General features: G+C 38.4%; 1 protein-coding gene across 27 annotated transcripts in view; it reads left to right on the top strand.

Annotated features, from left to right (window-relative positions):
* col13a1 (collagen, type XIII, alpha 1) overlaps positions 1-14620 on the top strand; it is a 75371-nt gene that overhangs the window by 55385 nt on the left and 5366 nt on the right. For 14 of the 27 annotated variants that reach the window (XM_081725298.1, XM_081725297.1, XM_081725294.1 and 11 more), the window contains 22 exons: positions 898-942; positions 1792-1827; positions 1925-1969; positions 2504-2590; positions 3214-3240; positions 3361-3396; positions 3492-3548; positions 3653-3676; positions 3775-3828; positions 3963-4007; positions 4124-4258; positions 4528-4599; positions 4712-4756; positions 4854-4904; positions 5611-5637; positions 5736-5822; positions 7406-7441; positions 8362-8415; positions 8600-8653; positions 8824-8859; positions 12509-12595; positions 14225-14263. In XM_081725298.1, the coding sequence (XP_081581424.1) occupies positions 898-942; positions 1792-1827; positions 1925-1969; positions 2504-2590; positions 3214-3240; positions 3361-3396; positions 3492-3548; positions 3653-3676; positions 3775-3828; positions 3963-4007; positions 4124-4258; positions 4528-4599; positions 4712-4756; positions 4854-4904; positions 5611-5637; positions 5736-5822; positions 7406-7441; positions 8362-8415; positions 8600-8653; positions 8824-8859; positions 12509-12595; positions 14225-14263 (1179 nt within the window). Of the gene's footprint in view, positions 1-897; positions 943-1791; positions 1828-1924; positions 1970-2503; positions 2591-3213; positions 3241-3360; positions 3397-3491; positions 3549-3652; positions 3677-3774; positions 3829-3962; positions 4008-4123; positions 4259-4527; positions 4600-4711; positions 4757-4853; positions 4905-5610; positions 5638-5735; positions 5823-7405; positions 7442-8361; positions 8416-8599; positions 8654-8823; positions 8860-9823; positions 13187-14224; positions 14264-14620 lie in introns of those variants that run through there. The other 13 variants (XM_081725286.1, XM_081725284.1, XM_081725293.1 and 10 more) reach the window with 9 other exon arrangements.

Raw genomic sequence — 14620 nt, 5'->3', positions numbered from 1 at the left:
CCAGATTAATGTATGAAACTGCAAATCTGATGAATAACCTGCAGAATTTGTGTGCATGCTGCAGCCTCAGAAAGAACTCATCAGAGTCTCTGGTGATTTAAAATAGAAGTCCAGAGGGATGAGGAGAAGATGAAGACAGAGAATGCTATGAGAATGGTGAAAGTACATTGGCATAAATAGGATCAAAAAGATTTCCACTCATTGGCAAGTGCTCTGGGAATGTGAAGTCGCTTTGTCACTGTATCACTCCCTCCATATTTCATCACACTCTTTCATCTGATGGCAGCCACGGGCACAAAAATCCATCTCTGCTATATCCCTGCCCCATCCCAGCTGGCCTGCTCTGGCCCATGGCAGGTTGGTGGTCCCTGTGTCATCTGAGCATGTCTCCATCCTGCAGCCCTTCTGGAGTGCCTGGAAGAATTGGAGCATGTCACATGCCCAGATGCTCCCTCTCCATGTTGGAAGCATCCAAGGTTCTGACCACAGCACCTGTCAGAGTCTCACAGAATTGGAATGTACACGGAGAGGGCAGTGCATGTGAGCAGAGAGGAGAGGAGTGTGCCAAGCTGGGCTCTGCCACCTGCCTCCTGCCCAGACCCACTGGAGTCTTCATGCCATTGCTGTCCTCTTAACTGCTGCAAGGCGCCTGCAGTCTGCCCCACTCTGAATGAAGCGGGTGCTTTGGATGAAGGCTTTTGGATTCCTAGGGCATTTCTGAAGGTCCTTTTTGTGACTGTGAATGATCTACTAACAGTCTGCATTTTGGTTTGCTTTTTCTTCCGTATAGTGTGTTTATCATGTCATCTAAAGATCTGTTAGAGTAGCATGGTGTTTTGGCTGGGCTATGAGCAGCAATCTTTGAAAAGAATGGAAAATTTTATGCTGGTTTTCCAGGGTGAGCGGGGGATGCCCGGAATGCCTGGGAAGCAAGGAGTGAAGGTAGATTGCCTTGAATCTTGCCCATATTCATCCAGTACTTTAGCTAAAATCATGTGCCATCAAACGATTTGTGTCTCTGTTTTGCCACAAATGATTACATTTCCCACCTTATAACTCTGTTGAAATGTACAGCAGGGTCTGAATGCACATACAACAAGCAGTAATCTAACTGCAGATGGGAAAACTGCTTAAACTGTTTAGCAGCCACTCATGAGTGCATAGTTCTTGTGTCCAGTCCTCTCTCTGTATTTGTAGCTTGGTCATCTGGGGGAGTGTGAGTGCCTGTGGAAGGGTGGCATTGTCTAACTGCGAGTCCTTTAGACATGTGCAGTCTCAGCTGTGTCCTTAGATAACTGCCTGGTGTTCTCCTCATTAGCCAACCCAGACATGAAATAAATAACTATCATGTGTCCTTTACTATGAATAACAAAGCAATACTGTGACACTTGACGACTCATGGCGCTGCCAGAGATCAGCTTGTGCGTGCCTGGAGCATGAACAGCCTGACAAGCTGATCTAAATATTGACAACAAAGCATGTTGTCTAATTACTGTGATAGAAATAATGGCGTATGATGGTCACGGGTTTACAGTTAATGTCAGCAATGCTGACCCTGTGTGCATGAAAAAGTGGCCATGATTGCAAAAAATGATGTTGACTTTAAACCAAGATCTGTTGATGAAGTGAGGCTTGGTCTGCATTTGGGAAAAATCTGTACTGTTACGTGAAGTGTTTGTTGAGCTTTAGAGGCCAGGAATGAGTCATGTTGGCTTGTGTTTTCGCTTCTTTTTTCTCACTGTCTCTCTCTTCCTCTTTTCTGTTTTTGACCTTGTTGATCACTTAATTCAGGGAGAGCTTGGTTTCCCAGGGGCTCCTGGACGAAAGGTAAAGGGCTAGTAAATAAGCAAAGGCAAAATAGATGGTAGCCACAACTGAATAACTTTCTAAGACAAATAATATTTCTTCTTCTGTCCCTGTAAAGGGTCAGGCTGGTATTCCTGGTATTCCCGGGAAACGGGGCTACAAGGTAGGCATAGAATAGGCATGAAGCTAGCATGAGGATTTGAAAATTTGTGCAATTCTGTATTAAATTTTTTACTGAACTTTGCTTGTCCATTGTTTTGACAGTTTGGATACCATGAATTACCTTAACATTGCAAAGAGAACTTATTTCAAATCTTGCTTATTCATTTTTTGAAGTATCTTTCATACTTTTGTGGAAGACAAAGTAAACAGTTATGAAAAAGGAGTTTTCACATAAATGTCTATTACATTCTTATGTTATCTTAATATATTTTTTATAACTATCACATTTTAAGTTTATTTTGAATTTAAGATTTAATCAATGTTTTGTGTACATGCTTTGTTCTTACATTTTATTTCTAATTAGGGACAGTGTGATGGTCTGAGAGTAGTGTTTTTACTAATTAGCATTCGTAATAAAAAGCATATGCTATATAATGCCCCTAATGTTGATGACTACAACATGCTAGAAGCAATATTGATTGAACTGATTGAAGATTGTCTGATATTAAAATTATGATCTCTTACCTTCTGACAGGGTGAAAAGGGGGAGTTTAGTTCTTCAGGAGTCTCCATCAAAGGGGAACCAGGAACACCTGGACTTCCTGGACCTTCTGGACCCAAGGTACTGCACCAGTATGAGTGAAGGATGGGTTGTGAGTAGGCTTGTAGCCCTGTGTATGGCCTCTTTATTAGTTCCCAGCAATCAGTTCACTTTGGAGCCATGTTAAGCATGTAGGTTTCTTAGCACACGCTATCACACTGCTGTCAGTAGTACTCCAGTGTGGCCTGTACTCTCACAGACATGTGGGCAATCCCACCCCCTCCACCATACAACCCCCATTACTCTGCAATGTCATGTAAAATAGCTTAGACAAAATAGTTTAGACACTCCTGCTACTGCTACTCTACTTATTCTGCACTGTCCCACATCCAGCCTCTACTTAGGTGCTGTGCATTGGTGCATAGTATGTATGATTAATGCATTATATACATGGGATACAAGACATGGGAATGAACAGTGTGTATGTAAATTTCTGTACCCTTCTACTCTTTTGTACTTTATCTGTATAAATCTTCCTTCTTTTCCTCCGTAGAATATGTATATTCAAATATATATTTAGTAAAAATACTGCCAGACTGTAAGCAGTAAGCACTTAAGCTTTTTACTCACCTTAGTCCTGTGCAAGTGCAATGTAACAATAAAATGTATTTGATTTGATTTGCGTTTTTTTTTTTTTTTCACAGGGTGAAAAAGGCAATCAAGGCATTAAGGTTAGCAGCTTCTTATTGCTACCACTAGGACCACTTTATTGCTGTGCAAGATAGAAAAATATGTGGCTCTGTTTATTTGGTAATTGTATGATAACACTGTTTCCCTACGTATGTCAACAGGGTGAGCCTGGACCCGAGGGCCCATCAGGACCAAGAGTGAGTTAAAACTCTAACCCTTTAAAGTATTAAGTAATTTGAGTTTGTCATGCACTATAATTAAATTCTTGATTTGTTTTCCTTTTTTTTATCAGGGTCCTCCAGGCCCAACAGGAGAACCTGGAAAAACATTAATGAACAACAATGAGAATGTATGTAATCCTACTAATTAATATCTATAGTCATTAAAAGATTTAGATTCTGCTCTTTGATTGGATTTAAGTATTTTTAATAAATGTTTTTAAACATTTTTTAGGATATTCGTAATGTGCATCTAATGGTAAGTATTCACTGCAATAAAACAGTGGGGGTACACATATTATGATGGTGGTGAAGAAATTAAATAATATTGTAACAATAATTCATGTGTGACTGCAGGGCCCACCTGGTTTACCTGGCCCTCCTGGGCTACCTGGGTTGCCTGGTACCAAGGTAATGAAACTTAGTAACCCTCAATATTGGAAGTATTCCTGTATCTCAATTACTGGTGATTCAGTGTGGTGACATTCTTCCCTGTATTTCTTAACATCTCATTTACATTTTCTTGGAACCATTTTCTTGTTCAGGGTGAAGTTGGACTTCCTGGTCCTCCTGGTCTTGATGGGGAAAAGGTAAGAATATATACCTGTTACTGCATTCAATTTTTCTGATAGTCATTCTTGGTCTTGTCTCTTGGTGATGGTGTTTTCTTGAATCAGATTAGTGACATTGGCAGTATATATCTCAGGGTCCCCGTGGGAAGACAGGAGAGCCAGGACCCATCGGCCCTCCTGGGCCTGAGGGGCCACGAGGAGAGGGAGGAGTCATTGGCTTTCCTGGTCCTAAAGGAGATAAAGGAGACATGGGTCCCTCAGGATCACCTGTGAGTTTATAAAGAATCTCTAACATTACATGGTCACAAAAGGTTCTTAGTACTTAGACCATTAATATTTTTACATTTTTATGGTATATGGGCAACATTGCCTCCATCGGTAACAGTTTGAGACTTCCAAAACTAGTTACACTAATAAGAATTCATTTAAGATTGCACATCATTTCAGTTTTACCAGCAGTGTCAAACAATTCCCTCACAAATGAGGTCATCCTGGCCCCACATAACATCTTCCTCCTCATTCCTTTTCCATTCTGTAGGGTTTAGATGGCCCTACTGGTGAAAAGGGGGTTGCAGGGCTTCCAGGCCCCATTGGATTACCAGGCTCAATGGTACGCAGTGGTGCCCAGAAAGAAGGGTGTCATTGATGCACAGGCATCAGATTACAGCAGGGTGCAAGGCATTGTGAAGCTGTTCCATTATATCATTATATTATTTCTTCAGGGTCAGAAAGGTGAACTTGGGGAGAAGGGTGAAAAGGCAGAACTGGTAAATGTTCCCTTGTGTGTTTTCTTATCAGGGTGTAAATGCTATTTTAAAGCTGCAGATTATCTTAATAATGTTTTTCCCTCTCAATTTGTCTTAGAACTATGGTCCGCCAGGACCTCCAGGGCCTGCAGGGCCCGTTGGGCCAATGGTGAGTACTGTATACGACAGAAGGATTTCACACCTGGTGACACCAGACCAATTCATACTACAGATGATGTTTAAAGTATATGTTTAAAGTAAAGTACAACATTTAAGGTATATGTTTAAAGTACTATGTTTATTTTAATCAGTGTCACTGATGACAATGTCTGACACTCTTGCAAACTGAGGAGAAGTGAAATACAAATATTATTCAAAAATAAAGAATTACAGCTTATAAATAATGCCACAGCCATTAATATTGCTGTCATTTAGGCATCACATTTCCAGACTCATCACACCTATCAGTTCAGCAATGTAAATAAGATCCAAAACCATCCAGCAATAAAAGCATTTAACCCAGTCACATGCCAAGGAAGAAAAATCACAGACATGGAAAAGATCTTAAAAACCTGTAGTGTTAGGTTATTGGATCTCCCCTTGCCTGCCTCCTTTCTGGAACCAACAGAGTATTTTATAATTGTGACTGTTAGTGAGTTTTGTTCATACCCCTAAAAAACCTCTGCATAGGAAAAGATTTACAAACCTTAGGACTGATATTTGGCATTTTCATTTTTGTTATTTACAGTTCAAATGATTTACATTGTACCTTTAAAGTAATGGTTTTGCATTTATGTTCTTGTTATTTTTACTTCAGACAATTCTGTTGCAATTAAGGACAGGCTTCAAACATGCAAATGTCATTTATTTTTCAGGGATCTCCAGGATTGCCAGGGCCAAAGGTGAAGCTGTCTCTTGAGTACAATGTCTTTCAGTCATTCAGTGATTCAGTCATTCACCTCATAGCCAAAGTAATTTATCTCCTGCTTGTCTGTTTCAGGGAGAGCCAGGGGTGAGTCTGAGAGGGGAGAAGGGAACATCTGGACAGAAAGGAGAGAAAGGAGACAGGGGCCATCTGGGACTTCCTGTGAGTACACTCCTGGACTACAATACTATACGTCTACAAGGCCAGTATAGAATAATTTTGTATCTACATATGTATGGTATGATATACAAATCCAGTTATCTACACTGAAAATCTTTTCACGCACACGCATTGTTTAAAGACGTAGTTGGTTCAGCATCTTGAAAGTTAAAGTTATATTAATGTAGTATCATATATTTAACCTTTTTTCCTCAGCTAAAGGTTTTATTATTGAAGAACAGAGGAAATCTAGGACTGTCTTTAAAACCATTTTGATATGACTAATATGCTACTGCTTTCTGTGTTGAAACTGGGCTTCATTGGCTAATGGCTTATTGGTTGCAGTGGTGTCAAGTTGCATGGAACAACATCTGTGTTTACCAAGCAATAACTTCAGATACAGATCTATAGATATACATGAATATATATTCTAAAAAGTAGGTAGGCTTTTACAATTTTATGTGCTGTTCAAGCTATAAAAACTAGCTATGGAAAACTAATTCCTACATCTTGTTGCAGGTGAAATGTCAGATTATACATAGTGACTCTTGGTTTATGTTTGGTTTACTAACACTACTGCTTCTGGATGTTGCAGACTTACTTTTTATAGGCAATGTTTATATTTTATGACAGAATAAATTAAATACATAAATGAAAATTTTGAAAAATGAATAATTGTTTCAAAGATATGTTTATAAAGCTCCTTGTAACTCTAATTCTTGATCACACTGGTTGACTATTAGTACATGAAATATAAATAGGTGAAATAAACCTTACTTGAATGATTTTGATTTTGATTATATTAGATTAGATTGATTAGATTAGATAATTATATGTTCATCAGCAAAATGGACAACTGTTTGCCCAAACACACTGTATTTACTTGTGCATCTTAATGCAAAATATTTGTATGACGGAGGCCCTAGTCAGTTACATAGCTCATTATTGTATATTATCTGTTGCATAAATATGATTTTTTTAAAATTGTATTGTGAAATGGCATACAATAGATTACATTCATAATATTCCTCTCAGGGGTCTTTTTCTAACTTTTGGTGTTAAAGTCATTGATAAACCTGTTCCAGTCACATCATCAATGGCACAGTAACGCCTTTGTCACTTAAACTACATTGTGTGCCACCAAAAATGACCAAACAGGCAAACATCCTGAAAGAAAACATAATGAATAAGAGAAAATTTCTGCTGGCTTCAAGTTTTTGGAGTTGTGGACAGGATGATGTTCGATTTTGCGCTTCTGTTTTTTTTCACTAGCTGCTGTGCTTACAGGAAAATAGCATGCAGTCCTTTATTACAACTAGTTAAGTAGTATTCCAAACCAATGCAGCAGAACACATGATCAGACAACAACTTAGAATAGGACCAATACAGAAATGGAAGGTTGAAAGGAGTTACTGTCTGTCTCTCACATCATCCACACTATCAGTCTTCCATCAAAACTAGTTTTGTTTTTATGTCACACAAGTCACTGCTTCACTCACCCCCTTCCTCTCCTCACACTCCTCCCCTACCTTCCCCATCATCTCCATCTCTCCTCTCTGCTCTCTAACTGTTTACACACTGTCCAGGGGGCTCATGGTTTAGACGGCAAGCCTGGTCCAGTGGTGAGTGGCGCAAGACCCGTTCCCCTCACCCCCTCTCCTCTCATCTCCACCTCTTCTCTTTCGGCCTCCACTGCCTGCCGCTAACTAACACGCTGTGCACATAGTTGTCTGTTTGCTTGCCTGCTTGTCTGTGTCTGTCTTGTGTCGTCTGCTGGTCAAGGCCTTTGTTTAGACCTTCGGTGAGGCTGTACTGGCATGAGAATGGCTTTGACATGAAGTTTTCCCTATGCCTGTTGAACCGTGACCTCCTGTTTCCACAAATGGCCATTTAGATTATTTCCCAAGGTGTCAGCATGCAGCTGACTTATTGGGTGCATGGATAAAGGCTGACAAAACACACAGTTGGTTTTGGAGCAAGATGAACCTTCCCCATCCTGAACATCCATGACCTTTCAGCCCACCATATTAGGTCTTTAAACATACCTGACCTCTGATAACCAAATGAGCTGTATTCTTTTGAACAGAAAAGCTTTGACCTTGTGATGTCAAACCAGGAGAGCATGCTGGGATGTGGCTGCATGTACTATGTTTACAGTATGGCAAATCCAGCACATGGCTGAGAAGACTGGAGGAAGGCAAAATGTCTAACTGCCCCCTGTTGAATCCTGTCCAAATCCAGGAATCAGAGTTGAAGAAGGATTTGTTATTTTCTTGTGTGTCTGTTTATTAACCAGTAGATCAATAAGCCCAGAGTCTTAGTTATTCCAGAATTAACAAACTACTACATCAATATAATCAGCATCAAGAGGAATTTTTTGTTCATTAATTTTAAGGATGCGAGGAGAGAAAAACTCACTCTGAAAAGCTTGTTGATCTACTGGTGATCTACTTTTTCATGTTGTTGACCCTGGAATCCAGAACCCTCCCTAAGTTCTGGTAAAGGCTGTGACATATTTACTTGTTTGTCTTTATCTTAAAAGGGGCTAATAGGACCGGCTGGAATACCTGGACCTGCAGGACCAAAAGGAGAACGGGTGAAAAATGTTTCTCCTCTTTTATGATAATTATAGTAGAAATGTCTTTCTCAACCTCATTTTTTGTGTATTATGACAAAACACAAACAAAAGAAAATTCTCTGTCAAATATAAGTACAACTAAACTGATATTATTTTCTCATTTAAACAATTTTAAGTTGTTCACCTCATTTCACACTTGTAGGGGGAGAAGGGAGATATGGGAGTACCAGGACCTACAGGTCCACAAGGCATCCCTGTAAGTGATCTCCTTTGTCAGGGCTTGTTCTGAATCATTTTTGTTTGTTTGTTTGTTTGTTTGTAACAGAAAGTTAGAAGTTAACCCATGACTATTTCTAACAAAGAAGACTGAAGAGAAGAAATAAATACTTCACTTTTCATTTAATCATTTTCTCCCTAATTTTTTAGGGTTTAGTAGGACCACCAGGATTAAAAGGAAATCGGGTAAGACCATGTTTGAACAGTATTTGACGTAGAGCGTTATTGTTTTCATAAGAAGACAATAACACAGTACTCTCTGGTGGCGGGTGGGGGTGGGGGTGGGGGGTGGGGGGGGAGAGAGAGATCAACACCCAGCATGATTTTGCTCTGGTCAAATCTATCTAATATATGTGTAGCGTGTACTGAGAGAAATTGCAGATATATTAATATATTTTGAACTATTCTCTCCTGATAAATTAATTATTAGTGAAATGAGCAGGTGCATGCTGGGCCCAGTGATCTGTGATTGTGATAGTAATTATCATAAATCATACTGTATACTTGATTGATAACCTATTATAAGGGCATGTATAAAAATTGTGGTACTGTAAATATGTTCATTCCTTTTGTTATTGTGCAGATTCTTTTCTTACATATGCACAAGAATATGTTAATATACATATTAGAAATACAAGATTTCAGTCTTAAAATACCACTAAATATGCAAGCCTTTTGTATTATGTACACTGCCACTTAATCATGACTTAATTATGTGCACATTGTGAATTATTTTTTTTAATTTATTTTTTTTGTGGTTAAAATAGTCCATTTGTTATTCAGCTCTATATGTCTGACACACCTCCATCCTCCCAGAGTAGTTGTGTGTTTCCTTCCTATTAACCCATCTTTTTTTTACTTCAGTTATTGCTTGAATAACTTTCACTTTGAAAGTCAGGACATGTCAATGTTCCTCCCACCACCTTCTACTGGCAATATCAGAAAATGTGCTTAAATACCATAGATCCTACAAATAAGAGTAGGATAAATGAAACAAAACTAAGCAAATCCAAAGAAGCTCACCAACATGTGTTAGAGTCAGTTGAGCTATGCCAGTGCACTGATGGACAGCTCAGTGGAAGGTGCTGAGGAGGACCCCAGTGCTGTTTCTACTGTTTTCCTCCTTTTGTCTTCCTCTTTTTTTCCACAGGTCTTCCTCTCCCCTTTTCCTCCCCTGCACCTTGGCCTGTGATGCCTGGCTCTTTTTTGATGAGTCGGGTTGTCCTCTCTGTCCCTCTCTCCCTGCCTGGCCTCCACCCGTTCCTGCTCTAATGTTGTAGCCTGGGTTAATACTCCTCCTCTTCCTCCTCTTCCCTTCCACTTACCATCCTGCAAACTAGTCTGTAATTTCCTCGACCTCTGCTAGCGTGCACAGATCTCCCTGTTCTCTCATGACCTCCTCAGTGTCTGTATCTGAAGGATGCACCATCAGGCTTTAAAGCCCCTGGCAGCTTGGTTTATATATATACATATATATTTATTTTTAACTTTTTTTGGTAATGCTAAACTTAGTTGAATGTAAAAGCTACAAACCTCTACAAAAAGCTAAAAAAGTTGTTATGGTATATCACTGTCATAACCATACATTTGAACCATCTGACTATGAACAAGAGCCACTCTTCCAGGACAATAGACTTCTTTAAAACTTGAAAATGACAAAAAAGTGTATCCAGAATGGTAGCAGCTTTAGCTAAGGTTCACTCAGTCGTAAAGAGGCTGAATTCTGTGCAGGAATGTGGTCACTTTATGTGAGAGGCTGCTTTCAGATGGGAGAGAGTTTTCACAAGGTCTTTTATCAAATCTTATTAAAGCAAAGTAGAGGAAGTCTGTGATTTAATATGGATCTCTGAGCAAAGTATTATTTAAATCATAAATGTTAGGAAAATTTTCATATTTTACAGTTCTGTGCGACATCAACCATCAGGTTCATTTAGCTACCTATTGGTAAAGGCTTCCAGTGACAGAGCGAGCAGAGCCTGTAAAATACACAAGTTGCCTGAACGCAGTGAGTAGGAAAAGTTAGTACAGCCCAACTCAAATACAGAAAATGGCAGAAAAATTAATTGAAAAAATCTCTTGATTCTTTGTCTGCTGTAGTAATAATTATACAATATTACTCACAAAAGATATTGGTAATAGAAGTAAATCGTCATAATGGATAGACAGAGGCTTTAAAGCCACAATAAGGAACTATAGAACAACCAAGCCTAGGTTCTGTGTTTTCTGAAAACTGGATTTTTAAAATGAATATAAGTTCCCAGGTGGGTGAATGAACAGGACGGTACACAAAGATCCAAAGCTCCAAGTAGCTAATTTGTTTGTTTGTTTTGAATCAGTGTGTTTTAAACCACATTCCCACTGTCCCTCAAAAAATAGTAGGTATATTTGAAATATTAGGCATTTACACCTTAAAAAAATTACCCTATTTAAAATGTTTTGAGGTAAGTCTTAAAGCTGTAAGCAACTGAGATCTTTTTTTTTTTTCATTTTAGAGTGGTTAGGCTTACAGCTAAATGTATCATGAAGTTTTTTGTAACTAGAAAATTAAAATGGCTGTTTTCAGCATGAGAACTGTGCACTCTAGTCAGAGACTATTCCTGTCATTTTTAAGTCCTAAAATTCCAAATTCCCCAAATCTGTCAAAGGCCTTTGATCTTGGTGTGCAAATATATAAATTAAAATTTTGTAAAAATTCCCCTAAAATGCATTGTTCAAATTCAGCCAATCCTCTTTGGAAAGAAGGCTCTCATCTCAGTTTCTTTGCCCAACATTGATATTACATTTTGATTGTTCTTATCTAAGTCCAGAAAATCAGATTAAAGTAGGAACATTTTAAATAGGAACATTTACGTTGCCTTTAAATTTGAAAATTTGAGAGAAAGTCATTTTCTGCTCTGACCAATCACTTTGCATTAGGGTAGCACTCTATACCTATTCATGTTATTTAACCTAATTTGTCAGTCAAGACAGGACAAAGTCAAGACACGTCATAAACATTGCACACAGTAATACAGCACTTTCAGTAAAGCAATTTTTCTAAATGTTGTACTTACATACCTTTAAAGATGACTCACAGCGGATTTGGTCAGCTTGTTCAGATTTTGTCTCAATAATATTTCGCCCTCTAGTGGTCAAAACTTAAATTTTTATCTTGTACAAATATGTATGCATCGTTGATGCATAGTCAACTGAATGATACACTTATTGCTTGGCAGTCAGCGGATCTTTGAGTCTATGCCAGGGTTTATAACCTACACAGTTTATGGACAGTGTCAGCCATTGTTTCTTTTTTAGTGAAACCGATTTAAAAAATCAGATCAACAGATTACATTACATAATGATCTCAGTTACTGTAGTACTAAATTTTCCTATCTGACCCCAGAATGTGTCTAATGTGAATGTGTCAAAAGTGTCTGTTATATTTTCAGTCATCAGGAGAGATATAAGCCTATATGATGATGTTTCCATCAAACTCTACAGATTTTATAATGTACTAATAATAATTCTATGCATATACTAAAACTATAAATTCATTGTAGATCAGTAATTAAGTACAAACAAATATGAAAAAAAGAGCTAAAAGACTTTCTGTCTGCACATGAGTAGCAAGATTTTGCACACTAGTAGCTTTGGCTGACAACTCTCCTCCTTAACCCATCCACTCACACCTAAATTCCTAATTTTATTATTATGCCTTATTGTAGTTTAGTAAAAAGACACATTTACTCTCCTAAAATATCTAAACATATATTGAATTATTCATAGTATTTTTTCCATTGCTTTAGTACAGTGGGAGGACTAAAGTCTGTCTTTTTGAATGCACTGTTGTTTACAGGGGGAGAGGGGCAAGAGAGGCAACAGGGGGGCCAAAGGGGATAAGGGAGACCAAGGAGCCCCAGGATTAGATGCCCCCTGTCCATTGGTATGTCCTACGTTCACTGTGCTACATCAAGGCTAAAGGTGGAAGTGGTAGTAGCCACAGACACCACCTTACACCTTGGTGGTATTTTAAACCTAACAAATGCCCAAAGTGCTTCTGGTCTTTGAATTACATTTTTAAAAATGTACTATTTTAAGTTGGGTGCAATTTGATTGGCCTCATGTGCATAAACACCGTTACAAATGAACTCAGCACAGAAATTAATTGGATCAGTAAGGGAATACCTTGAGCAGAGACCAGAACCTTCCATGGGCCTTTTCCATTTTCAGGTTTCAATGCTGACAGGAAGTAGGTATGTTTGTCTCCCTTGGGCCCATCATCTCGAAGGATGGGAACTAGCTTACAGCCCTGTGGTCTCAGTGAGCCTCTTCCTGTCAGTAGCAGCCCCAGTGTGCATGCTCCAGACTGGGCTGTCCTGCAGGTTCCTGGCTGTACCGTTCAGAGCGGCTGTGCAACAGCGCAGGAGGATGTTGATGCAATTGATTTCATGAACAGGGTTTCCGAGGCTTTAAAGGGGAGAAGGGTGAACCAGGCTTGCCAGGCCTGGATGGGCTGGATGCCCCGTGCCCTGTGGTATGGTGCTCCTCTCTCTCTACATGCTTTCCTTTGCATGCTAGCTCACTTCTGTTGCACCCCAATGTAACATAATGAAAGAAAGACTCAAAAGTAGTAATGTTGTAGGGAAATATGCTGGTTTGGTCAATTCTGAAAAAAGTTAGGCATGGCTGTAATCAAGAAATTGTTGCATGTCTTATTGTGTAGTAATTTTGACACTATAGCCAATAAAACCTTATGCAAATTTCACGATTTGATTAAGAAAAAAAAACATTCACCACAGTTCTCTACAGGTAAAAGACACCTTTGCTACTTGTGCTGTTATAACAGTTAGTGAACCTGATCTTTATAATATGGTGAGGTGAAAAGTTAATAAAAATGGCTTGTAAAAGACTTCTTAGAAAATGAATGATCTCACAATATTACACAATATCTCACAATAATATATTCTAACTTTAACACATGACTGCATGGATGCCATATTTTAGTAACAGCAACATCCATATACAGTTTTATTGCACCCTCTCATATGTACTTACACTATTTCCTACATCTAACCCTAATTAGCCACTGACCGTTCATCCATCTGAGGCATAAACAAGTCATTTTGGCCTGGCACGTCATAGGACATGGGCTTAGCAGAAGCATGCATTATTGGAAATATTTAAGTATAGTTAACCCTATATTAAAGTATAGTTCCTCACTCTCTCATCAAAAATGTTTTAGATCACATTTTTAACATGTTTAGGCCTAATTTTAAGCATTTTTGTAGCTCTGTGCCTCTGTGTCCATCTATATAATTGAAACAGTTATTAGCCAAAAAGACATGTTACCCTGTGATGTAAAGTGAATACTCAGAGCAGTCTGAGCTAGGAAAATGGCTTTCTCACCAATAACAAAGGTAAAACTGGAGGTTATTTCATATCATTCAAGATGTCATGATAATTATAGCATTAATTATAAATGCTACTGCTTATGTGGTTGCTGGTACATTTAGCATGTACATGTCTCCAGATGTAAAGTTATTGAATTTGGGTGGGTTTATTTCTTTTCCAGGGTGACGATGGTCTGCCTGTACCAGGGTGTTGGAATAAAGTAAGTAGTTTGGGATGATCTAAGTCAATGCAGCGGCTTTGGAGTGGTGCAGGATCTGACTACTAATCCATCCATTACTGAATTAAAATATACATGAGAAATGGAGGTGTACTTTAAAAACTGTTGTGTTACAAGCATTATAATTTTATTGTATGCCAAAAATACTTTTTGATAAAAGCAATTTGGGGTAAAAGATTTGGTTTACTTGTCTGTTATTAAAATATATTTTAATTTTGGAAGATATCATTTAATGATAAATTGTACAAATTAGCAAATTTGATCACTGAATTTTGTGATATTTCCTTTTTAACATGAAATGATTGAACTAATGACACTATATTGAAGTTTTATTTTTGT

This window comes from Electrophorus electricus, chromosome 12 (assembly GCF_041902795.1).
Source record: "Electrophorus electricus isolate QZ-2024a chromosome 12, ASM4190279v1, whole genome shotgun sequence".
NCBI lineage: Eukaryota > Metazoa > Chordata > Actinopteri > Gymnotiformes > Gymnotidae > Electrophorus > Electrophorus electricus.
Note: the sequence above shows the minus strand (reverse complement) of the source record. Positions and strands in the feature narration are given on the sequence as shown.